This window comes from Myotis myotis, unplaced genomic scaffold, assembly GCF_014108235.1.
Source record: "Myotis myotis isolate mMyoMyo1 unplaced genomic scaffold, mMyoMyo1.p scaffold_m19_p_2, whole genome shotgun sequence".
Lineage (NCBI taxonomy): Eukaryota > Metazoa > Chordata > Mammalia > Chiroptera > Vespertilionidae > Myotis > Myotis myotis.
In genome coordinates, this window is record NW_023416324.1 from 110,572,770 (window position 1) to 110,599,515 (window position 26,746).

The 26,746-nt window shown below is 42.6% G+C and overlaps 1 protein-coding gene across 2 annotated transcripts in view; it reads left to right on the top strand.

Annotated features, from left to right (window-relative positions):
- Positions 1-3,022: 3,022 nt before the first annotated feature.
- The window catches only part of GYG1 (glycogenin 1), a 40,175-nt gene continuing 16,451 nt past the window's right edge, over positions 3,023-26,746 (top strand). Inside the window, exons 1-5 of one of the 2 annotated variants that reach the window (XM_036349064.1) lie at positions 3,023-3,176; positions 4,660-4,795; positions 7,229-7,403; positions 7,662-7,824; positions 24,174-24,300. In XM_036349064.1, the coding sequence (XP_036204957.1) occupies positions 3,140-3,176; positions 4,660-4,795; positions 7,229-7,403; positions 7,662-7,824; positions 24,174-24,300 (638 nt within the window). In that variant the 5' untranslated portion in view covers positions 3,023-3,139. The remainder of the gene's footprint in view (positions 3,177-4,659; positions 4,796-7,228; positions 7,404-7,661; positions 7,825-24,173; positions 24,301-26,746) is intronic. The other variant, XM_036349065.1, reaches the window with a different exon arrangement.

Here is a 26,746-nt window from a genome sequence, read left to right on the forward strand (position 1 = left end):
ACATAGATGTTTCCCTCTCTCCTCCTTCCCCTCTCTCTAAAAATCGATAAGCATATCCTTGGGTGAGAATTTTTTTAAAAAAAGAATATAGTACTGCACAGCCTATAGTTACAATTATCTCCTCCTAGTAAAGATTTCTGAACAATATGCTTTGAAATTATTTTCTGTTAGAAGCATTAAACTACAAGTTTTCATCTTTCTGTGGTTCCCAGTCATTTATAAGATTTTTTTGCCTGGTTATGGGTTAAGGAAAGATGATAATATAAAAAGTTAGGACCGTAAACTAAACATTGCTGATTCATGTGCTCTAATAAGACCACTATTCATGAATCAGTTCCTACAATTAATTCATGTTCTCTGACATGATTCCTTGGAAAATAATGCAGATCTTCTGTTCAGTTATTAAGCATGTTACAGAATCACTGCACTTTAATTTGGGGTGGCATTTCAAAATGTTATTTGTGATAGTTCAACCTATTTCATAGTCATTCTCTTTAGCTAAAAATATTATAAGCATACTCAACTGTCCTGAAAGTAAAAGCAAAAGACACAAAGAGTAGATTGTAGCAACCTCAAAATGTTCTTAATTGATTCAAAATGTTTCTGTAAATATGAGTGAAACGGGAAAGAAGTTTATGTCGACGGCTTTTACTTAAACCCTGGGGGTGGAAAACAGAAGACCTTGTTCCTAAGGGAAGCTTCTGCTGCTCTAGTTGTCCTTACCTCTTAGCTTTGCCCTTTTGGCTCCAGCACCACACCCTGCATTAGTCCAGCCCAGACACTGAGACTTCAAGCAGCAGGTGGTTAAGGGTCACTGATGGCAGGAGGGTTCCTAGGTGAAAGATGGAAACCTTACTCTTCCAGGTCCACCTATCTGTATGGAAAGGAGCAGTTTAGACCAGACCCAGAGACACCTTCCTTCTCTCCAGGTAGGTACCATTCAGGTATAGCCTTTATATTCCTTAAAGAGCTCCAACTCTCCTAAGCCTACAGGGTTGAATAAGTGGAAACCCATCCATTGCACCTTGGCCTCCACATTCCCACTTCCTGCAAAGGTGGTTTATAGTCCAAGTAACCAGGAGGTCTTCCCAAGTAAGTCAGTGGTCTCCATGCTGTGGTGAGGTTGGCAGGAAAGGGAAGGAAGGACCAAGAGAATCTCCTGGAGAGTGATATTTAAAATGCTAAATAGTTCTTGGTTTCCACCCTTAAGATTCTGATTCAGGAGGTCTGAGCTGAGGACCAAATTATTTGCATTTTATAAATTACCCCGAGCAATTCTAATGTAGGAAAAAGTGATATAATTGGTTCAAGAATAGCAATTACCACCTTTGCAAATAAATCACTTATTCTTAGACATTTAGTTCATGTTCTTTATTTATTTCAGAGAGGAAGGGAAAGGAGGAGAGAGAGTTAGAAGCATGAATGATGAGAGAAAACCATTGATAGAGCCTACAACTTGGGCATGTGCCCCTGACTGGAATGGAACCCAGGACCTTTCAGTCCACAGGCCGATGCTCTATCCACTGAGCAAGACTGGCCAGGGATTCTACTTCATATTCTTAACTGATGTTGTTAACTTCCTGTTTGGTTCCATTAAACATGTACTAAGCAACTATTGTTTGCTGAGAATTGTACCACTTTTGCTTTCCTGGTGCATTTTGACTGTGTGGAAGGGATGGGGAGAAGAGAAGGATGTGATCACATTAGAGAGCTATTTCTCAACTTCCTAAAAAAAAGACGGATTCAACCTTGCATGATTTGTGAAACAGATTAACCAAAACAAGTACATTACCCAACCACAGTTACTATCATTTACTAACCTTTTTAGGGTACCAGTGTACCAGAGATGTCACAGCCTTGCCAGTGGGAGGGTCAATTCTGTAAACCAAGCTGCCACAGTTCAAATTCTACCTTTTGCACTTACCTGAGATGACCATAGATAAGTAATTTAATTTTTCTGTGACTCAGTTTCCTCATCTGTGAAAATAAGGACATAACACTCACTTCAGTGAGTTTCTATGAGGATTGAATGAAACACTTAAATATCTCATTGATGTAGAGAGCACCAAGAATATAAATAATATACTTAAAATTCATTGCATTTTTCTGTCAAAGCCACAAAACCATCGTGAGAACAGTAGGAAATGCTTCCGGGGCTTATTTGGAATTCCAGGTGAAAACAGTGGAATTAAACTTTATGTGTAATTCAGATGAATTACTAGAACTACAGTGATCTTGTTATTTGCTCCTTTGTTTTATAAGGTTCCCTCACCCTTGACTTCTTGGAGAGTTTGTCCCGCTAATGCCACCCTCCGCCAGAAAGTCTCCATCCAAAACCCCGACTGCCGGAGGCACGGAGGCGGCACGGAGGCGCGCGGCCCCAGGCAGGTGCCCCTCGGGGTCAGGACCGGAGGAGCTGGCCCCGGCGCCCAGCTCAGAGGCGGAGGAGTGCGGGCCGGCCCCGCCCCGCAGGTCGCCCCACCCCCGCGGTCCGCAGAAGGGGCGGTGTCTGTGAGGCGGGGCGTGCGCGGCCACGTGACCGCCGCTATAAGAGCGCGGGCGGACGCTCGCCGCCACGCCTCCTCGCTGCCGCTCCGCCTGCCCGGCTCTCACGGCCACCCACCTGCGGCTGCGGCGGCCCCCGCCCCCGGCAGCACCATGGCAGGTACGCTCCGCGCCGCCCACGCCCCGCCGGCCCAGCCCCGCCGCCTCCCCGCAGCCCTGGCCCGGGAGTTCCCGGCCGGAGGACTGCCGCAAAGTTGCCACTGGCGGCCGCCGGGCGTGGCGCTTCCTGCTCCAGCGGCCCGCCCCGCCACCCGGGGGCGCGGAGGTGGGTCCCCGGAAGAGTCTGGCCCCGCGGGGCCCCTTCTCGTCCGTCCTTCCCGCCGCCCGCGGGCTGGAGACTCTGGAGGGGCGGCCGCGAGGCAGGGACGCCGGCGGCCGGGCCCGGCTTCTGGGCCTCCCGCCGGGCGCTGGCGGTCACGCCGAGCCTATTTTTAGGCCTTCGGGGCCGGGTTTCGGGAGGCCGGAGCCGAGCAGCGGGAGGGCGCCGGCCCACTTGCTGGCTGTCCGGGCAGCCGGGCGGGGCCGCCCCGGGGCGGAGGTCACTGGTCCTCCGTGTGGAGACTGATGGCGGGGGATGTTACTCAGAGCAGTGAACTGCGGAGAGACTGCAGGTGCGACGTGTCTGTGGGAAGGGGGAGCTCCCACCGCCGTCCTTGGCCTTTCCTGTCCCTTGGCAATGTTCGCCAGGGCTGCTGCCCGAGCCCACGCTCCTCCGCGTTTGTCCTGCCCCGTGCTCCATCCTGGAAACCATCCACACCTTGTTTCCCGAAGCCCTTGAGTCCTACTCCCCTTTATTAAACTTTTCTTCCCGATCCCCTGGAATCTGCACCGCTTTTGAGTGAAAACATCTCTCATGGTGCCCCACGTTCAGTGCCTTTGGGGCAGGCTGAAACGTTGCCTTATTATGATGGATGGGTTGCACGAACAAGTACAGAGAGCGATGGGCATGACAAGGGACAGGTGTCGCCGGCGGGACGCTGGGACCCTCCAGGGGTGGGGAACACCAGTCTTTCAAGAACTGAATAGTGGGCTTTCCTGGAAGAGAGCCCAACACTGTGTGAAGATGGCCCTCAGGTCAGAGGCTGGGGATGCACTTTCCTCTCAGCCCTCAGTGGAATTTCCACTGCCTCCTGCCTCCACGTTGGAAAATGGGCAAAGGGAGAATGAGGAAACCTAAGACAGAGTGGCTTTGTGACAAAATGTCCCAGCTCCCTGTTTGGGCAACAGTGACCCCAAATGACTCCTGCCAGAGCTTGATCTTAAGTATCCTGCACACTTGGGTGCCCACCAACTTGCTGTCGTTAAAATCCCCTCAGAAACAGTATGTCCCAGAATCACCCCACGGAAGGACTGGGGAAATCCTAAGGCGGGATGGTGGTCTTGGCAGGGTGGGGTTTGTGGAGCAGGAACAATAATCCTTCTGTTTGCCTTCGGTCCCCGCAATTAGATGATTATTGGAGACAGTTGTGTGTGTGAGCGAGAGAATGAGAATGAATATGTTGGGGGAGCAGAGTGCAGGGTAGGGGGTCTGTACTGCTTGCTTCTCCAAGGAAAACAAGGAACCTTTATGAGCTTGTGGTGATTCTTAAGTCCATTTAACAGTCATTGGCCACTGTTTAGTCAGAAGCATTTAGGAGGCAAGGCCTCTTTGAGGAGCTGACATTTGAGCAGACACTCAAAGTGACTGTTGAGGAGTGGTGGGAGGCCTTTGCTGCAGGTTGAGAAAACTATAAAAAGCCCAGGGCCTGGCAGAAATGTAAGCACCAGAATGAAGAATACGGCCTCTGCTTTCAGACACTCTCAGCTCTCAACTCTCAATTGGAGTTGTTAGTTGGATTTAGGCTTGGCTGAAAATACTGTCTGTGGTACCTCCCAGGAGAAACAGAAATTGCACTTCTGAATAGCTTCATCACCACCTGTTAATTGCTTCTGAGTGTTAAGCTAGTCTGAGGATTTAGCTTGTTTGGATTCTAAATTAGGACAGATTGAGAAAGGAACTGATTTTTGCCAAATTATTGGTTGCAATAGTCCTGGGGTGGCATTTTCAAGGTAGAAGGTTGTAATGAGTGTTGTTTTTTCCCTCTTTGTATTAAGATCAGGCCTTTGTTACACTGACCACAAATGATTCCTACACCAAAGGAGCCCTGGTGCTGGCCTTGTCTCTGAAACAGCACAGGACCACCAGGAGGCTGGCGGTGCTCGCCACTCCGCAGGTCTCGGACTCCATGAGGTGAGCACTGCGCTGCCTGTCTGTGGTGGCGCTTTGACATCCCTCTCCTATTGCTGTCATCAGTGGGCACTGAGGCCATACCCTTTACAGGGCTTGAGCACCTGGGGGAGAAAGATTCGAGCTGCTGAGTGAAGGATTTCAGGGTATGAAACCTCTGTCTAGTTTACGGGAGATATTCTATCGAAGCTCCCTTCTGTGACGTGAGGAGTAGATTGACTCCCCCTTAACAAGTAAGTCCTCAGGGTGTGGGTTTCCATACAGGCATTCCCTTCATATAGTCACACTTCACATGCACTCCTTTACCAAAATGCAGTAGGGGCTGTTTGGTTTCCTGTTTCAAACCAGGGAAACCTCAGGTGACTTTCAAAGAAAATAGCAGTTTTCTCCACTGTCATTGACATTTGTATCCTAAAGATCTTTATTTACAGATTAATAAATTGGTATATTTGCCAAAGGACTTTCTGAATTTGGGGTTGTGCTAGGAGAGCAGCCCCAAGGGCACAGCTGCTTGTTGTTTCAGTTATTCACTTTGATTTGTTGGAATTAAATTTTGAAGTATCTGAGTGAACTACCTACTTTCTAATACTAACTTTAAAAATATCTGGGCACACTAGCTACACTGTATTGTGTTTATTTTGGCCTTCTTTTATTCCTCTTAGAAATTGAAAACATCTTTTTGTGACTTTTTTCAAAATATGTGAGCACATGCTAAGCACCTCTGAAAAGGAGAACATACATCTATACATATATATCTACATACATACATGTACACAAGCAACCTTGTTTCTAAAGCAGTTGTTCTCAACCTTCTGGCCCTTTAAATACAGTTCCTCATGTTGTGACCCAACCATAAAATTATTTTCGTTGCTACTTCATAACTGTAATGTTGCTACTGTTATGAATCGTAATGTAAATATCTGATATGCAGGATGGTCTTAGGCGACCCCTGTGAAAGGGTCGTTTGACCGCCAAAGGGGTCGTGACCAACAGGTTGAGAACCGCTGTTCTAAAGGGTACTTTAGGAAAATGCAAGAAAGTTTATCTCCTAGCCCTGGCCTGGTGACTCGGTTGGTTGGAGCATTGTCCCATACACCAAAAGGTTGCGGGTTCCAATCCTAGTCAGGGCACATACCTAGGTTGTGGGTTTGATCCCCAGTCTGGGCGTGTACGGGAGGCAACCAATTGATTTTTCTCTGTCACATTGATGTTTCTCTATCTCCCCCCCCTCTCTAAAAATCAATTAACAACAACAACAACAAAATTATCTCCTAATGTGTATATCCTAATTTGTAGTTTATTTATGGGGATGTATATAAGAGGATAGTTGTAGTCTTAGTATCCCCACCTCCCCCCACTCCATCACCACACCTTTACTGTGGTAAATGGTACCATTGACCATTTCTTTTCAATAAGATCAAGTTTATTGTGCGAATTAGAACATATTCTTGGACAGCTCTGGAGACAGATAATACAGCACCAGTTGTTGTACATGTCTGATATTAAAAACTCTCAGTTATGATCTGTATCATGTTTTAACTTAGGTTGATTTTAGTGTCTTACTAAGTATACTCCCCTCATCACTTTCAGATTGCTTCCTAAAATAAATCTTTAATTGGGGACATGGAGAAGTGTTGTACTTCACAAACGGAAGTGAGTCTCTCTTTATGCTAGGAGTGCTAAGCACATCATAAATGCTGGTTACATTCTATTCTTAAAAATAGCTTCTTTTACCCTAACCGGTTTGGCTCAGTGGATAGAGCATCAGCTTGCAGACTCAAGGGTCCCGGGTTCGATTCCGGCCAAGGGCATGTACATCCCCAGTAGGGAGTGTGCAGGAGGCAGCTGATCGATGTTTCTCTCTCATCGATGTTTCTAATTCTCTATTCCTCTCTGTAAAAAATCAATAAAATATATATTTTTTTAAAAAAATAGCTCCTTTGAGACAAGTTTAGGCATTCTCTGTTAACTTATTTAGCAAAAGTGATTAGTTACAGGCTTCATTGCAGACCTTATATGTACTTCACTCAGCATCATTTGTAAAAATATGTGATAATCGGAAAGAACCAGTTCTAATAAGATAGTGTAAGTGCAAAGATGTATTCTTACCACGTGTGAGTCACTTTCACAGCTGTTGCCGCAGTTTGCCTGGTGTTCGGTAGTACAATAAAAAATAAGAAACTTCTATAAGAGTCTCTTAAGACAAGTGCTTCATACTCACCATAAGCAGTTATTATTTTAGTGAAGTTAATTGCACATGCAAAATAACATAATTTGTCCTGAAGTAAATGAGGACATATTTAAGAGATTGTGCTATGCCAAAGTAATAACTTGCCCTACTAATGCATGGATAGGCTAATAAAAATGCAGTCTTATGGTAGATGTTACTTGTTCTGAAAAGATGCTAAGCACTGTTTTTGAATTTTATTTTGGCAGGAAAGTTTTAGAGACAGTCTTCGATGAAGTCATCATGGTAGATGTTTTGGACAGTGGCGATTCTGCTCATCTGACCTTAATGAAGAGGCCTGAATTGGGTGTTACCTTAACTAAGCTCCACTGCTGGTCACTTACACAGTATTCAAAATGTGTGTTCATGGATGCAGATACTCTGGTGAGTGTGGCTTTGACGGCTAAAAGGATGTATATGGTAGCTGCGATTGGTTAGGCATTAGCAGAACGCTGCCAAGACTTGACAGTAAAGTTCAGATTCAAACAAGTGTCAGGTGATGAGGAAAAGCAGGCCCAGGCTGCCTTACAACTGTCATCTGAACAGTTAAGACCAGCAACAGATTGCGTCTTTTGTGTTGGATGGCTTAGAGAGAGCTTAAGAACATTTTTGTAATGCTGTCCCTCCCCCTCTTTGAATCAGGTCCTAGCAAATATTGATGATCTTTTTGAGAGAGAAGAATTGTCGGCGGCTCCAGACCCTGGGTGGCCTGACTGCTTCAATTCCGGAGTTTTTGTATATCAGCCCTCAGTGGAAACATACAGCAAGCTGTTGCGTGTTGCTTCCGAGCAAGGTAGTTTTGATGGTATGTATATCTCTTTATCATGTTATCTCTTTATCTGATCAGCTATTAGTAAATTCTAGGAAGTGCTCTTTCAGGGACATTGTTGTTGTGGTTCCTTGTGCCTGGAACACAGCATTACATGAAGTGTAGCAAGTTTTTTATGTTGTGCACTTTGGAAATACTAGTGTGTTTGTGTGTGCACCTGCATCTTTTTTCTATAGGTATATAAGAGTATCCTAACATAGGACAGGCAGTTTATAGTCTTACCTTTATTGGTTTTCCTGTGTCTACTAGTAAATTAGAGTATGATAAATGAATCATGATTATTCAAGAATTCAAAAGACTATGAGGCAAATAGAAAACTTGAACAACTATTTTTAAACCCGTGTAAACTTACATGCAAGACCTAATAGGACCAAGTGTTGTCTCCATAGAAACTGGAGGAGTAAACCTAATAATTTGGCTCTATCCTCTTAGGAGACATTAAAAAATACGATAGGCTGTTTACATGAACAATCTTTGTCTCCATATTCTCATTCTCTGTAAGGCTTTGCATCAGATAGAATGGCATCTGTAAGGCTGAAGAGTGATCACTAGTGAAGTCAGCATCCATTTTCCATAATGATAAGTGTATCTGTAGGGGTATGTATACATAGAAAGGTTCTGACTACTTGTTATTTAGGGTCTCACATTCTCTGGAGAATTTTGATCAAATGAATTAGTAGGTATGCTTCTATTTCAGCACAGTCTCTGAAATAAAAAGCTGTGTTTTTTTAAACAATAAAACCATACACAATAAGAAAAACTAGTAGTTAAATGCAAAAGCAGCTTTTTAAAAATTAATGTTGATGAACCTTTTGAATAAAGGAAAGACCCCGTGTATCCAGGAAGAAAGACATGCCTCAGGAGAAGCCCTCTCAGCAGTGACTCACTGTCAGATACTTGACATTGTGGCAAAAGCCCAGGCCAGGAATGCAGGGCTCGGCCAGAGCCTGAGCTCTGCAGCAGACCAGGCCCTAAGGGGCTTTTTCCTCCTCACTCCCCTCTTAGAGCGGACTTGAGATTTTCATTGAGTAGATCTTTTGAACTGGCAGAAACAGCTTTCCTCATGCACATAAGGTTCTGGCTTCAGTGCAGATAGGATTCATTTCCATTAACTAGTTATAAATCTAAAAATCAAAATCTCAAAATTAGACTTCCTAATTAAAAAATTAAATCGAAAAGTTTGTCTGAAGTTAAGAGATTGAAAATGAAAACATTTTAAGTTATACATAACACTGAAATTGGTTTTTTGATGTTGCTGTTCACTGAAATTGAATTCTGTTTAATCATTTGAGGATTTGGAATATGCAGCTATTTGACATGTTATTGAAAAGACTAAGGAAGTTTAAGTCTTAATCTTATTTCACTATTTGGTTAGTTTATATTCTGTGCCAGTAGTTCTCAGCCTGGGGTGATTTGGCAACGTCTGGAGACATTTTTAGTTATTGCAGCTGTGTGGGGAAGATGCCACTGACATTTAGTGAGTGGAGGTTAGGTGTGCTGCTGAATATCCTACAACATACAGGACAGTGCACAGCAAAGTGTTTTCTACCTAAAATGTCAGTAATGCTAAGGCTGAGAAACTGCTCTGTCCAGGACATTACATGCTCCAGGACACTGAGTAGAGCTGTCTGGACTGTAATAAATGGCAGCATCTGACATTAATCAGTCTTGAGTAAGAAATAATATATTGAGTGCTCATTGTAGGCAGGGCCAAGTATAACTTCTTCACTTTACTGACTTATTTTTTTAGCTCCTACTGTTTCCTTTTCATATAAGGAATGAAAGCTGTATTAATATTTGAATTCAAAACCTGTATTCCTTATTTCTACTGCTTATACTAAAAGTTGCCTTTGCATAAAAGGAAGGTGAGAGTACTTTTAGCAGAAGTCCACTATTTGTCTTAACCTTCCTGCAAGAGTGTAGCTTTCTTTACCTCCTCTCATCAAATTTGAAGGAAATAATGTAATCCTGTCAGAAATTCAGTGTGAATTCTCAATTCCAGTAAGTGAATCACATTCTAAAGTAGACCCAGTGGCCTGAAATCCACATGATTATAAGAGTGTAAAGAGAATTCCATTCTAATGTAAAAGAGCATGAGATGGTTGTGTTGGGAGAGAAGAGTTTGGATACCAGACAGTAGTGTGCCATGGTGACAGTTTTAGAATGTAAACTAATTACCTGGTGGAGACCAACCTGGATTATCTAAGTTATTCTAAAATCAAGAGATGCTCACCTGGCCAGTGTAGCTCAGTGGTTGAGTGTTGACCTATGAACCAGGAGGTCACAGTTCAAGTCTCAGGGCACATCCTGGATTGCGGGTTTGATCCCCAGTAGAGAGCATTCAGGAGGCAACCGATCAATAATACTCTCTCATCATTGATGTTTCTCCCTCTCTCCTCCTCTCCCTTCCTTTCTAAAATCAATAAAAATATATTTTAAAAATAAATAAATAAAATCAAGAGGTGCTAGAAACAAAAATAGATCTAAATTTGGGCCCAGTATTAGGACCCAAGTCCAGACTTCTTTCTATCACTATAGGGTTGCTTTCCTGGTGGAAAGAACTCTGGATTTGGAATCAGGGCCAAGAGTAAATTGGAAGGGGGCTTAAAAATGGCAGAGGAGCCCTAACTGGTTTGGCTCAGTGGATGCAGCATCAGCCTGCGGACTCAAGGGTCCCAGGTTTGATTCCGGTCAAGGGCATGTACCTTGGTTGCGGGCACATCCCCAGTAGGGAGTGTGCAGGAGGCAGCTGATCGATGTTTCTCTCTCATCGATGTTTCTAACTCTCTATCCTCCCTTCCTCTCTGTAAAAAATCAAATATATATATATATGGCAGAGGAGTACATGGAAGCTACACTGAACACTCTCCGAGGACCAAACTGGAAATACAACTAAAATAGAGAAAAACCACCCTGAAAAATTGACTCAAGAATAGTTGGAGAGAACCCTGATAACCAAGGATGGAAAGTGGAGATGCATAGAGACTGGTAGGAAGTGCAGAGAGCGTAAGGGCTGGACATACAGGTGGCCAAGAGACATGAAAAATGCTCAAAATCACTGATCATCAGAGAGATGCCGATCAAAATGACAATGAGGTATCACCTTACACCTGTCAGAATGACTACGATCAGTAAATGACAAGTGCTGGTGAGGATGTGGAGAAAAGGGAACTGTAGTACACTGCTGGTGGGAATGCATGCTGATACAACCCTTATGGAACACAGTATGGAGTTTCCTTAAAAAATTAAATATGGCACTCCCATTTTACCCAGTAATCCCACTTCTAGGAATATATCCTTAGAAATCTAAAACACCAATCAGAAAGAATGTATGCATCCCTGTGTTCATAGCAGCACAATTTACAATAGCTAAGGTCTGGAAACAGCCCAAGTGCCCATCAGTAGATGAGTGGATAAAAAAGCAGTGGTACATTTTACACCGTGGAATACTATGCAAGCAGTAAAAAAGAAGGGTCTCATACTTGTTGAGACAGCATGGAGAGACCTGGAGAGTATTATGCTAAGCAAAATAAGCAAGTCAGAGAAAGATAAGTATCACATGATCTCACTCATATGTGGAATCTAATGAACAGAATAAACTGATAAACAAAATAGATCCAGAGACATAGAAGCATGGAACAGAGTGTGGAATCTCAGAGGGAAGGTAGGTGGGTGGGAAGAGATCAACCAAAGAACTTGTATGCATATATGCATAACCCAGGGACACAGACTATAGGGTGGGGGACAGGAGTGGGCTGGAAGAGGCCAATGGGGGAAAAAGGAACGTGTAATACTTTCAACAATAAAGATTTAATTAAATAAAAAAGTACATTGGAAGGAGTTCTAGTATATTTTTTTATACTTTGTGCTGCAAGAAGAATAGCATGAACAGTGTTCCCGGGTTGCCCTATGAAAGTCCTTTTTTCTATAGAATTAAAATAAATTATAAAATTAACCTAAAAAAACAAAAATTAAAGGTTAAAAACTATATTGCAGTAGTTGTAAAAAAAAATAGAGATGCTAGAAGGGTAGGTGAATTTATTAAGAAGCAGGGACCTGTAAACAGTGTTCAACTAGACAGTACTTTCTGCTTTTGCAGCCAGAATCTGAACCCGCTGAGAGGTTTCCTGTGCCTGCAGCATGCTTCCTTCTCAGCTGCAGTGTTTCAGAAGCTGGCCTTTCTGACGGTGTTCCACGCATTAGCTCTTGGTGGTGAAGGGTTGAATTTTCTCTTAATAAAACTGCTTAATTGACAGTTGAAAATTTAACAATGCAGATGGAACATATAGTTATTCTCAATATGTTGTTTAAATTAATAGGAGCTCCTAACTGCAAGGTTGTTTTCACTGAATGTGTTGATAAGCTTTACTTATCAGAGAATGTTCACTCATGTTGTGGGATCCTGCTCCTATCTGGAGGGGTTTGCAGTAGTCCCCCCTTTTCCACAGTTTTGCTTTTGTGGTTTGTTATCTGTGGTCAACCGTGGTCCAAAAATACTAAACATGGAAAATTCAAGAAAGAAACAATTTATAAGTTGTAAATTGCATGCCATTCTCTGTAGCATGATGAAATCTCATACTATTTTGGTCCATCCTGAGTCATCCCTTTCTTCAGCATCTCCATATTGTATATGCTTCCTACCTGTTAGCCATCTTGGTTATCAGATTGACTGTCTGGGTGTTGCTGTGCTTGTATTCAAATAACCCTTATTTTACTTAGTAATGGCCCCAAAGTGCAAGAGTAGTGAGACTGGCAATTCAGAAATGCCAAAGAGAAGCCATAAAGTGTACATGTACGTATGCATGTATATATGTATAGGAAAAAACAGTATATAGGGTTTGGTACTATTTGCAGTTTCAGGCATCCACTGGGGGTCTTAGAATGTATCCCCTGCAGATAAGGAGGTACTACTGTACTATCTTATGGAATCCATACCTGTGTGACATAAAGACTTATTGGACTTATGCTTAATATTAATAGAATATTTCTTTGTGAGCTACATCCTGTTTAATGCTGTGCCTCAGGTTTTCCATACAGTGCCCAATTTTGTGTGTTATGCCACAGGTGAGATGAACAGTTTCAGACTTTTCACTGTACCATACATTTTCTAACATTCACAGGTATCTAGCCACCCCCTTTCTCTCCCCCTGTTTTCCTGAACAGAGGGCTTAAGCCCTCGAATTTTTAGACTGGTATTAAAGAAAACTGGTTTGCACATGACTATATCTCAGTTTAAATATTTTGCAAGTCTTGCTTAATTTCTTGCATACATTCAACAAAAAGGGATGGGGCCTGGTGTCCACTGACAAGGCTGCTGATGACTGAGCATTTGCAGCTGCTTTTACAGCTCTTCTAATGGGAAAGAATGTAGCTGTCAAGCTTCTAATCACTTCTAGTCCTCAATCACACATCATTACCCCCAATCACCAGTGCTGGCCAAGAGAATAATCCTAAAATGGCAAATCGTGCTAGGTACCTTGACTTCTTTCCTCCCAGAAACTAAAGTATTAGAATTTAGAGCCAGTGACTACATACCTGATTCATGACTGGCTGGCACCTAACTTCCCATAGCGAAGTATCTTAAGTTCCTATACTGGTGTTTGTATTTGCAAACTGTCTTGCCATTTACTTCACAACTGAAGTTACACATTTCCTGAAAGTTGAACAATATCTGTTGTGAAATAGCTGTAAACTAACATTTTATAAAATGTGACAAGATAAGGTTAACTTCAGGACCTGTTAGCAGTGAGAGGGAAGAGGCCATCATATCATAGATACTAATCAGCAGTTCTGGCTCCACACACTCAGGTGTGATAAAACTGATGCACTTGATGCTTAATTTGAAGAAAGCAGCCTTAATGCAATTTGATGTTTGTTGGAATAAAGTCATTCATAGTATTTTTTTTTTTTTTTTACGATCCTTTGTATTTCTGTGGTGTCAGTTGTTACTTCACCTCTTTCATTTCTCATTTTGTTTATTTGGGTCCTCTCTTTGTTTCTTGAGGTTCATCAATCTTATTTATTCTTTTGAAGAACCAGCTCTTGGTTTTATTGATCTTTTGGGATTTTGTTTGTTTCTTTTTATCTCTATTTCATTTATATACATTCTGATTTTTGTTATTTTTTTCTTTCTACTTACTGTAGAAGGCCTTTTCTTCTTGTTCTCTTTCTAATTTTCTAAGTTGTAATGTTAGATAACTTCCTAAAATTTTTTTTATTTCTTGATGTAGGCCTGTAGTGCTATGAACTTCCATCTCAGGACTACTTTCACTGTGTCCCATAGCTTTGGGATTGTTGTGTTTTTATTTTCATTTGTTTTCAGGATGTTTTTTATTTCTTCTTTGATCTCTTTGGTAACCCATTCATTGTTTAATAACATACTATAGCCTCCATATGGTTGATTGTTTTTGAGCATTTTTATTGTACTGATTTCTAATTTCATGCCATTGTGGTCTGAGAAAAAGCTTGGTATGATTTCAGTCTTCTTGAATTTATAGAGTCTTAGCTTGTGTCCTAACATGTGGTCTATCTTTGAAAATGTCCCTTGTGCACTTGAGAAGAATGTGTATTCTGTAGCTTTGGTGTGGAATGTTCTGAAGGCGTCAGTTAGTTCCATCTATTCTAGAATGTCATTTAGGATTGCTGTTCTTGTTGTTTTATCGTCTAGAAGATTTATCCAGTTATGTCCGTGGGGTATGATTGTTTTGCTGCTGATCTCTCCCTTGATATCCTCGAGAAGGTTTTTTATATATATTTGGATGCTCCTGTATTGGGTGCATATGTGCTTACCAGAGTTACAGCCTTTTGTTTAGTTAGTCCTTTTAATATTATGAAGTGGCCTTCCTTAGTTCTTTTTATGGCCTTCACTTTCAGGTCTATTTTGTCAGATATAAGTATCGCTTTTTTTTCACATCCATTAGCATGAAAATTTTTCCCCCCCATACTTTCACTTTCAGTCTGTGTGAGTCCTTTGTTCTAAGGTGGTTCTCTTGTAGACAGCATATATATGGGTCATACTTTTGTATCCATTCAGCTACCCTATGTCTTTTGGAGCATTTAATCCATTTACATTTAAGCTTATTATTGATAGGTACTTGTTTGTTGCCATTTTTATTCTTTATGCCTATATTCCTTCCTCCCTTTCTATTTCTTCTTTTTTAAAAAAAAAAAAAAAATAAATCTTTATTCAGATTATTACAGTTGTTCCTCTTCCCCCCCCCCCCAGCTCCCCTCCACCCGGTTCCCCCGTCCCTGCCCTTACCCCCCCCCTGCCATTGTCCTCGTCCATAGGTGTACGATTTTTGCCCAGTCTCTTCCCGCATCCCCCACACCACTTTCCCCCTGAGAATTGTCAGTCTACTCCCTTTCTATGCCCCTGATTCTATTCTATTCACCAGTTTATTCTGTTCATCAGATTTTTTATTCACTTGATTTTTAGATTCACTTGCTGATAGATATGTATTTGTTGTCACTTTGTTGTTCATAATTTATATCTTTTCCTTTTTCTTCTTCCTCTTCTTAGAGCCCTTTAAATACAGTTCCTCATGTTGTGACCCAACCATAAAATTATTTTCGTTGCTACTTCATAACTGTAATGTTGCTACTGTTATGAATCGTAATGTAAATATCTGATATGCAGGATGGTCTTAGGCGACCCCTGTGAAAGGGTCGTTCAACCGCCAAAGGGGTCGCGACCCACAGGTTGAGAACTGCTGTCTTAGAGAATACCCTTCAGGATTTCATATAGTACTGGCTTGGTGGTGATGAACTCCTTTAGCTTTTTCTTGTCTGTGAAGCTCTTTATCTGACCTTCAATTCTGAATGATAGCTTTGCTGGGTAGAGTAATCTTGGTTGTAGGTTCTTGCTATTCATCACTTTGAATATTTCTTGCCACTCCCTTCTGGCCTGCATAGTTTCTATTGAGAAGTCAGCTGACAGTCGTATGGGTACTCCCTTGTAGGTAACTGACTGTTTTTCTCTTGCTGCTTTTAAGATTCTCTCTTTGTCTTTTGCTCTTGGCATTTTAATTATGATGTGTCCTGGTGTGGTCCTTTTTGGATTCCTCTTGTTTGGGGTTCTGTGCACTTCCTGGACTTGTAAGCCTATTTCTTTCACCAGGTAGGGGAAGTTTTCTGTCATTATTTCTTCAAATAGGTTTTCAATATCTTGCTCTCTCTCTTCTTCTGGCCCCCCAATAATTCGGATGTTGGTACACTTGAAGTTGTCCCAGAGGCTCCTTACACTATCTTCATATTTTTGTTTTCTTTTTTCCTTTTGCTTTTCCAGTTGGGTGTTTTTTGCTTCTTCATATTTCAAATCTTTGACTTGATTCTTGGGATCCTCTAGTCTGCTGTTGGATCTCTGTATATTATTCTTTATATCAGTCAGTGTATGCTTAATTTCTAATTGTTCCTTTTTTATAACCTCGAGGGTCTCACTATATTTCTCAGAGGTTTCTAAAAGATTCTTGAATAACCTTATAACTGTGGTTTTGAACTCTATATCCAGTCGTTCGCTTTCCTCCATTTCTTTCATTTGTGACCTGTTTCTTTGTCTCCACATTTTGGCTGCTTCCCTGTGTTGATAGAGTGGCTTTGTGTGCTAGGTGTCCTAGAGGGCCCAGTGGCTCAGCCTCCCTAATTACCTAAGGTGGACGCTGTTGGTGCACCCCTTTGTGGGCTGAGTGCACAGTCTTGTTGTAGTTAAGCCTTGATTGCTGTTGGTATCACTGAGGAATTGACCTCCTGGCCAGTTGGCTGTGAGGACCAGTTGTGTCTACAATGGGAGAACTTCTGTGCTGGAGACACCCTTATGGGGCAGGACTTGCTTCAGTGGGGCTTTGGCGCTCACTGAGTCTGCCCCCTGAGTGTGTCTCTTATGGATGTGAAGAGTTGTAATCTGGATGGTCACACTCTGACCACTGGGTATACTGGCTCTTGGATCTCCTAGCAGTTACAAAGTCAGCCATGGCTTGAGGTCACCTAGCAGGAGCTACAGAGAGATCTACAGATTCCTCCTCTTTGTTTGGGGTTTGGAGATGCCCAGATGAGGCACAGCTGTGAAGCAATGCAGGCTGCTGACTAGCCTTAGGCCTTCTTTTGGAAGCTCTGGGGTTCTCTGACCCAGCTACTTTGACAGGGTTTTAGGTGGAGAAAAGCCAGGCCATTTGTATGCAAAAGCTTCTGCACACGGCTTGGGTGGGGCAAATTGGGTGGGGCGGGGTCTGTGGGAATCACCAGGGCAGAGCAAATTGCAATGGCTGCCAGTCTGCTCTTCCCCGATAGGTCCCAGGTTCTGTGTCCCGTGGCCCCGTGCAGGAACAATGAAAACTGCAAGCACTTCTGTGAGAAAGCCGCCCTCACGTTCTGGCCCGATGCCAGACAGTCCAGTTTCTCTCCGTATGAGTCTGGGTCCCCAAATTCTCACCCAGAATGAGTTCCGAGTAGTCAGGAGCTTGTATCTCTCTCCTGATTAAAAAAGACAACAGCATACCCAGCTGCCAGCCCCTTTCGCACGTGCCTCCGTACCTCCACATTCACACACCTCTGCACCTCCTACCAGACTCTGCACATTTCTCTTTCCTTCTAGTTGTAGAATTTCCATTCAGCCAGCCTTCCCGTGGTTCTGGATGATATTCGTTTTGTCTTTTAGTTGTAGTTTTAATGTGGCATCAAGTTCAGGTGTTACCTATGCTGCCATCTTGGTTGTCTCGCTCTATTTCTTCTTTTTACAACAGTCCCTTTAGCACTTCTTGCATTGCTGGTTTGGTGGTAATAAACTCCCTTAGCCTTTTTTTTTTGTCTGCATAGCTCCTGATTTCACCTTCAATTTTGAATGATAGCCTTGCTAGATAGATTATTCTTAGATTCAGTCCCTTGCTTTGCATCACTTTGTATACATGATGCCATTTTCTTCTAACCTGATGAGTTTTGTTGAGAAATCAGTTGATAATCTAATGGGAGATCCCTTGTAGGTAACTTTCTGTCTCTCTCTTGCCAATTTTAAGTTTCTTTCTTTGTCTTTTACTTTTGACAATTTAATTATGATATCTTGCTGTAGGTCTTTTTGGATTCATCTTGATTGGCTCTCTCTGTGCTCCTGGACTTGTGTGACTTTTTCTTCCCCAAGTCTAGGAAGTTTTCTGTTGTTAGTTCTTCAAACCTTCTTCAAAGGTTTTTTATCTTTGCTCAGCTTCCTCACCTTCTGGCACACCTGTTATGTGGATGTTGTTTTGTTTCAGGTTGTCACAAAGCTCCCTTAAACTCTCCTCCTGCTTTTTAATTTTTTTTCCAGTTGCTGATCTGCTTGGGTGTTTTTTTGTTGTTTTTTTTCTCTATCTTGTCTTCTAACTCGCTGATGCAGTCCTCAGCTGCTTCTAGCCTACTGTTGAAACCTTCCATGGTGTTCTTTATTGCAGCGATGTCATTCTTCATTTTCTCTTGATTCTTCTTATAATTTTCATTGATTTACTTGTAATTCTCATTTAGATGTTTAAGCACCCTTATAATCATTACTCTCAATTATTTCTCTGACAAATTACTTGCCTCCATTTCATTTATTTCCTTTTCTGGTGATTCCTTTTTTTCTTTCATTTGGGGGTTGTTTCTTTGTCTCCCCAATTTTGCTGTTCCTTTGAATTTGTTTCTATGTATTAACACATTAAGCACCAAGCCTGTTTTGTCTTCCTTTCTGGTTAGCCCACAATATCCGATTTCACCAATATGCTGGCGGCACCAGTGACTGACCGGTCTGGATGGAAAGTATAGTGTCAGTCACCAGTGACTGATATGGTGCTTAACGTGTTAAATCAAACTGCTATGCCCCCCAGATTTTGGGGGTTGTTCTTATGTAGTAGATGTTTTGTGGGACCCAGTAGTGCAGATTCTAAGTTCTCCTGGGCTGGGTATTCTAGAAAGGCCCTCTTCTTGTGATGTTTGTGTTCTCCTGTTGTAGTTGGGTCTTGAATGTTATTGTCCCATTCGTGGATGGTGTCTCTTCTCAGAGTGTCTGATTTTGTGGCTCACTCCCTACCATGTTGTACCAGCTTTTGTGGAGGTGCTGGCTGGACCGCACCAAATACAACAAGACGAGACACAACACAGAAGGAACAGAATAAGAATGTACTCAAGACCTCTATAGCCCCAACAAAAGTGATCACCAGAGGAAAGAGAATTAGAAAAGAGAGCAAGAATGATAGAAAACAAACAAAAGATAAAACATGGGGAGAAAACACAACCAAACAAACCAAAAAGCTCAAACAAATACTACCCAGAAAAAAAAAAGGAGATGGGGACAGGATCTGTAGAAGCAGAGCTTAAATAAGGTGAAATAATTAGAGGAATGCCCATAGCCTCTTTGCTCACTGGATAGAGCATCAGCCCGCAGACTGAAGGGTCCCAGGTTCGATTCCAGTCAAGGGCACATACCTTGATTGCAGGTTTGATCCCTGCAAAGCTCAAAGTTCAGGATGTGGCAGGCTGTATCACCTAGGGTGGAGTTTTTTTTTTCCATTACCTGCCCTCTGAGTGTTGGGAGCAGGCAGGTAGCTTCTCCCAGGGAGAATGGCCATGTCTGTTTGGAAGTGTATGAACAGCCCAATGCAGGATTTCTGTCTACTGCTTTCCCAAGTCTCTCTGCCCCGCTTTCTAACCCTGACTGTCCGCAAGCACCTCAGTTCAGTGCTTCCCTCCCTGCACCAATGCCTCAGGTGTGTATTTGCAAATGAAAACTCCTGTGCTCTGGGTTTAGAGATTTTTTTTTAAAAGCAATAGAAACTGCACCTCTCTCCTCCACTGGCTCTGGTCTGCTGGAATACACTCCACTGCTGCCAGCAGTCCTGGTACCTTACACAGCTGCTTGGATGATTGAGCACTGTGGGTCACACTGCCATGGGTCAGGAAGCACACCTTGTCAGGTTGCCACCACTGGTGTGTGGAGCCCTGCTTGTGCTCTTGGAACAATTCTTCCTGTAGCTTAGCTCCCTCCTCTCTGGGCTTCCCTATTCTCTTGAACTCGCCCTTCCTACTGGTCTTAAATGCCTTCTGTTTTTCCTTGTTATAAGTCACTTCCTCAGCTGGACCACAGTTGGAAATTCCAGGTGAATATTCTCCAATTAGTGGTATTTCCAGCCTGGCCCTGGGTTGAGGTACCCGACAGGTCTGCTTATTTGACCGCCATTTTCTCCTCTGTCTAGGAATTTAAATGTAGATTCTGATTCTGTAGGTCTGAATGGGGTTCAGTATTCTGCAATTCTCTTAAGCTCTCAGGTGATGCTCATGCTGCTGGAACCTGCATCACACGTTGAGTAGCATGATTCTAGGGAGAACATTCCTGTGACTGAAATACTGGAGTTCAAGTTTAAACCAGAATCAACCTGCCCTTCCTTCTATTCATAGTAGTTAGCCCAATGAACTTTGGAAAACCACACAAACTACACAAGCATTAAGCAAGTGCATACATTCAAAAAATAGTACTCAATGCCATTCCTGTCTTATAAAACAGCTAGAGGTCCAGTGCATGAAATTTGTGCACGGGGGCTGGGGGGGGGGGAGCGCCCTCAGCACGGCCTGCAATGACACCAGCATCCTGCGCTCCAGTCTCTGGCCAGAGGCCCCTCCCTCCACGCAGCCAGGGCACAGGACGCGTGGCCCCTGGCCTCTCCCTCCGTGTGGCCATGGTGCAGAATGCTGGGCTTGTGTCTCCAGGGCAATGCCACCAGCTGTCATCCACCCTCCCTATCCCTCCCCCACTGCTATGGGCACCAGAGTGATGGTTAATTTGCATATTACTCTTTTATTAGATAGGATAGGTCCAGTTTCTGACAAATGTTTTAATATGTCCATGGTGGCCAGGTTCAAAAGACCTGGAAAATATCAAGTGATTGTATGTTATTACTGGCCCTTGGGCAACCTGGTGGAAAGATGATACAGAATATGATATTTGCTTTTGTTTGCAAGATGGGTGTGTCCCTTGTTCCACGTCCTTAGCTCACTCTCTCCCACCTGTGTCACCATGCACTGGCCTGCTGGACCCCAGCTGCTGGCAAGCCTGCTAATCATGTTTGTCTGCACTGAGATAGTTGAGGTTGATATTAAGAATGTCTGTTGGTAGTGGAAATTTAGCAATCTTCATGGCATGCTTTTGGGTTTTGTAGCACAGACCTGCTTGGATTTGCATTCTGCTTTGAACTGTACTCTAGTTTAGGGACTTCTAAAGAGAGGATATTGATAACACTACATATGGGTTTTTCTAATGCAGCTAAAACATTCACCTGACCGAAATGTGGAAAGAGATGGTTAGAGTGCTAAATTTAAAAATTACTTAGGACTTGTTGGTGGTGTTTACCTCTATTTTTAATTCACAATTTTTAGCAGAAAGGTGACCCTTTATCACATAATGAGATCAGTGGCCTTGGAAGTTTCATTATCTGTAGTGCCTTGAAGGAAAGGTCCCTGTTGAGTGTTTAAGGATTTGCGAATTGAATGGGCACCAATGATCACAAATCTCCTGCCCTGCCTTTTCCCCTTCTTGCTTGTATCCTGTTCCATCAGTGCTTCTCAGCCCTGCTGTGGCACACTGCTGTTTGCAGGGCATATGAGGGTGAATGGAAATAGCCTGTGGTGTCATGGGCTCTGAGGGACCAGCAACTCTGACTCCTCTTTCCAGGCTCATCCCATGGGATTGGGAATCTCTCTTTTACAATTGCTATTCTGACTCCATGGAATTAGATGGATTTCTTCACTACATTACATGTAGAAAGTAGTTTAAGTGGAATTGCTTAACACAAAGGTATTACAGTATGGCATAAGAAAACAAGAAGTAGAAAAAATATGACACCCACTTTTACAAAATTCACAAACCAACGAAACTACATATGTTGTCAGATTACATATTATTGGTAAAATAAAGGAAATCAAGACAACTGCAAACAAAATTCATGATTAGTGGTTATTTCTGGCGTCAGGGACAGTGAGATTGGGTTGGGGAGTCCACACAGAGAACTTAAAAAATAGTGGTAATGTTCCAGTTCATAAATTGGATGTTGGGAGTATAGAGGTTTATTATTAATATGCTTTATAATCTACACATATATTTTTCTTTTGATAGTATCATGCTTTATAACAAAAAGAAATTAACAAGCAAAGAATGTTTAGAAATAAAATATCTTAATGCAATTCTCATTCTTGCCCCTAATTGTATTGTTATTTTAAAATTACAGAAATATAACAGTATTAAGAAAAAGTCAGGGAGAGGAAACATCTGTAATACCATTTTTCTTACATAGTAATTACTTTTCTTTTTCTTCCGATATGAATGTTTATGTTCTTAGTTATAATCACTATGTATGTCATGGTATACGTTTATATTACACGGTGGATGGTGATCTTTATAACCATTAGTTTTAATGGCTGAATAATATTGTCATGAATGGTTAGCATAACAGTGTACTAACCATTCCTCTATGGTGGAATATTTAAGTTATTTCAACTTTTCTGCTGTTACAGAACATATTCAAGGCTTTTACATTCATTCCACAAATAATTTATCTATGTGTAAGGCATTCTGCTAGCTGCTAGAATTTACAGTGCTAAGCAAAAAGAGCCATACACTCTGTCCTTGGGAATTTAGAATCTAATGACTAACCGTTCTTGATTGTATTTTGCATTTTAACCACATAACCCTTAGACTTAAAACAAAACACAAAAAATTTTGAGCAAAGTGTAGATTTACATTTAGTTGTGAGAAACAATATAGAGATCCCATATACCCTTCACCATTTTCCCCCAGTGGTAACAACATCTTGCATAATTATAACTCCAGAACCAGGAATTTGACATTGATACAATCCACCAGCCTTATTCAGATTCACCAGTTTCTCATGTATTCATTGGTATGTGTACACAGGTGCTTCTGTGCACTTTTATCCCGTGTGTAGATTTGTGTGACACCACCACAGTCAGGGTACAGAACAGGGTCATCACAGGATTCCTCATGCTCCCTGCCACCCTCCCTAACCCCTGGCCACCTCACATCTGTTCTCTGCCTCTGTAATTTTGTCATTTATTATGATTATGTGTAAAAGGAAATGAGTAAGACTTTTCCCACATTCTGGGAATCTTTGTGGAATCCAAAGTGAGCCTCTAATGAATATGATGTTTCTCAAAATACGTTAATTTGTCTATATATCTAAAATCTTCTTTTGTTCCTATAACTAGTGAGCATATATCCTGATGCCATCTTTATTATTCTTTAGAACTTATAAGGGCAAAACTAGTTTTCTGTTGAGTTGTCTGTCTCTTGAGGAATGAGGACCTGTCAGAGCCTCATACAGAGAGGTTGCTCCATAGACATTTGTTCAACAAATGCCCTTGATCCAGAGAGCTGACTGAGGGCATTTGGAAAGGATGGAACACACAGAGGATGAGTAAGGGACAGTTGGACTTTAAACCTAATGTCCTGGTCTTATTACTTAGCTCCCAATATTAAATAAATCTCATTCGGATGATGAACCAACAGTTGGGGCTCCAAAAAACAAACCCATTATCCCAGTTTGCTCTCTTTTGCTTTTTACTTCTGTTTTTATCCCATTTCTTTGAACATAAAGTCTGAATCTTTAATTGTCTGAAATCCAGGCCCCATGTGGTCTAGTCCAGCGGTCACCAACCTTTTGGACCTCATGGACCACCGGTTGGCGACCGCTGGTCTAGTCCATGTCTACCTTTCTGAGATTCACCTGGTGCCCTTCTCCCTCTGCGATCCCCCTCTAAGGTCACCTTCCAGGTCTTTCCATAGCTTCATGTTGCTGCCCATGGTGTGTGCTATTTATTCTACCTAGAACACCATTTGCCCTTCTTCTCTCCACCGGCATTTGTCAGATACCGCTGTGCACTACGCAGAGCTTGGCTCCAACACAGCTTCCTCATGAAAGCCTTCCCTGACCCATCAGACAAGGTCTTGAGCCTCTTCCATGAGCACTCATGGTACCCTATACTTTCCTTCGCTCCCCTCCTCCCCATTTCTGATGGTGTTTATTGATTCTTGGTTTGCTGGTATCAGTACCCCTAGCCCCACCCCTCCCAAATCCTGGTGAAGATAATGACTCTCCAGTTCCTGCTTCAGTGTCTGGCACATAATAGTTGCTCAGTAAATATTTGTTGAATTAATGGATTAACTCAGAGAAATGACCACTCCTTAAAATGTCCTTAGGTTTAACATGGAATTTCTGGAATTAGTACCTGTTTTTAAAGGTCTAGGTATATAGTCCTATAAAATTATTGAACTGTCCTTGAGTCTGTGACTTTAATTTGTTTTATTTTTCTTTCAGGTGGGGACCAGGGTTTACTGAACATGTTTTTTAGCAGCTGGGCAACAACAGATATCAGAAAACACCTACCATTTATTTATAACCTAAGCAGCATTTCTATATACTCCTACCTCCCAGCATTTAAAGCGTAAGTGGAAACTGTTTACTGTTGTTGGGGATGGTGAGGAAGGGGAGTAGATTTAAGATTTTGGGGTGCATTGTCAGTCTGAGGGCAATAACAGGTGGGAAACTTTGAGGGAAGTCTTTTTCTTGCAAGAAGCATGGCTTGATGATATCGATCCCTATGCCCTTAGAATAACCTTCAGGGCATTTAGCTGCCTATGGGGAAAGGGCCCCATCAGTTCCTGGGTTGCCTGGACCTCTGATAAACAATCTGTATGTCATGATCAGGAACAGATTGGGTGCAGACCCAACTTCTGCCTCAGGCTAGCTGCTTAGTTTCTGGTTCCTCATTTGTAAATGAGGGTCATAACAGCTCCCTCCATGTGGTGCTGGGAGTTAAGCAAGATGCTAATAGCAGTGTGGTGTCATGGCCAAGAGAGGGGGCTATGGAGCTGGACTCCCTAAATTCACATCCTGGAGTAGCCACTTCCTGGATGATTGATGGTCACTGAACTTGTGGTTCAACAGAAGTTGGACTTCTCTGCCTCCATGTCCACAGAGGGTACTGTGAGCAGTATGAGAGGTAATCATGTAAAGTGGGAGGAACAGGCCTGATGGTTAGTCCTTTCTGTTTGAGAGATGGACTAGTTAGATGGTTAGTCCTTTCTGTTTGAGAGATGGACTAGCATAAGTAATAATCTCTGAAACCAGGAAGGTGGGTGTGTGGCTTACTCTGCCCTTACCTGCTGTCTGGCTTAGGCTCTGTGCCTCAGTTCCCCGTATGCAAAACAAGGAGAAAAATAACATTTACCTCAAAGGGTTGTCATGAGGATAAAGTGAATTCAGTCATGTAAAGTGCTCAGTGGAGGCCATTGTTTTTGGCAACGTGCTTGTTTGGCACTATCCCTGGTGCTGTTCTAATTCAGCAACCAGTGCAGCCAAGTTGCAACACTTGTCTCACTGTGAGTGCCTGGGTCCCATCCTTCAGCCTCTGACTCATTGTGTTGAACCAGAAAGATGACTCAAGTTTCCTGAGTAGAGGCCAGGCTTTCAGGTTGATCCTGAAACATAGCCATGAGCAGCTGAGCTCCCATTGAACTGGGCTTGGCTCTCCAGTCTGTCCCGCCAGGGCATTCCTGAGTGAGCAGAAAACATGCCCTTCATGGTTCCTTAGCCAAAGTCCTCCCGGTAAGTCTAGCACCACAGGAATGAGCATGGACTTTGTGGCAGAAATGTTTCTTGTTCTGTTATTTTCTGGGCAGACTCTGTCATAGCCCCAGATAAGGATTATAAGTATGTTGTGTGCTTTCCTCCCTACCTATTCTCTTGGCATGTGTCTCTAACATATTGCAGCCTCTTGATTCTCTCCCCTTTCTAGCACAATACAGACAAACCCTCAAATATACCAACTGTGGTTTGAGGAAAGCGAACAGAACAGGAATCACTGTCAAGGGATGGAATAAGAGAAGCATTAATTGCCTCTCAATCCTTGGCCTTATGAAGTACAAACCACTCTTGCTTGACAATGTGGGCGTGATTCATTTTAATCCTTACTATCTCATAACCCTGCCAGTTTGAACCATGTTCCTGCAAACCATGATAGCTGACCCCTTGAACTGAATTTGTGTGTAATAGGGTAGTGGCTTAATTTGACTAGATCCAGCTAAGCAAGCAAGAAGATGAGAGTGCGAAGGAGAAGTAATCGTTAATAGTGTGAGCAGCCAGGCCGACGCGGCTCAGTGATTGAACATCGACCTATGAACCAGGAGGTCATGGTTCAATTCCCAGTCAGGGCACATGCCCTAGTTATGGGCTCAATCCCCAGCGTGGGGTGTGCAGGAGGTAGCCAGTCAGTGATTCTCGGTCACCATTGATGCTTCTATATCTCTCTCCCTTTCTCTCTGAAATCAATAAAAATATATTTAAAAAAATAGTGTAAGCAGCTCTAGCCAGTTTGGCTCAGTGGATAGAGCATTGGCCTGCGGACTGAAGGGTCCCGGTTTGATTCTAATCCAGGGCACAATGCCTCGGTTGCGGGCTCAATCCCCAGTAGGGGGCGTGTAGGAGGCAGTCGATCAATGATTCTTATCATTGATGTTTCTATCTCTCTCTCCCTTCCTTTCTAAAAATCAATAAAAATATCTTCTTAAAAAAAAGAAAGGATTATTATTTTTTTTAAAAAAATAGTGTGAGCAGTTCTACCCACCATCCCACTCAGTTCTGCAGAGTGAGCACTCGTCCTGGGATAAATATGTGAAGACATGAGAATCTGACATCCTGCCAATTGGTCTCACTTCTCAAACAGGGTAATCCTAGCATTTAAAGATTCGTGATTTTCTTGTAACATGGTCCCCAGCGCCAAGCAATTCCCTTCGACTATTGGGATTCCATCTGACTTTCACCTTACTACCCAACTGAGCACACTGTCCTTTTCATTGATAGTCTGGTTTGCACAGACACTGCTCACATTT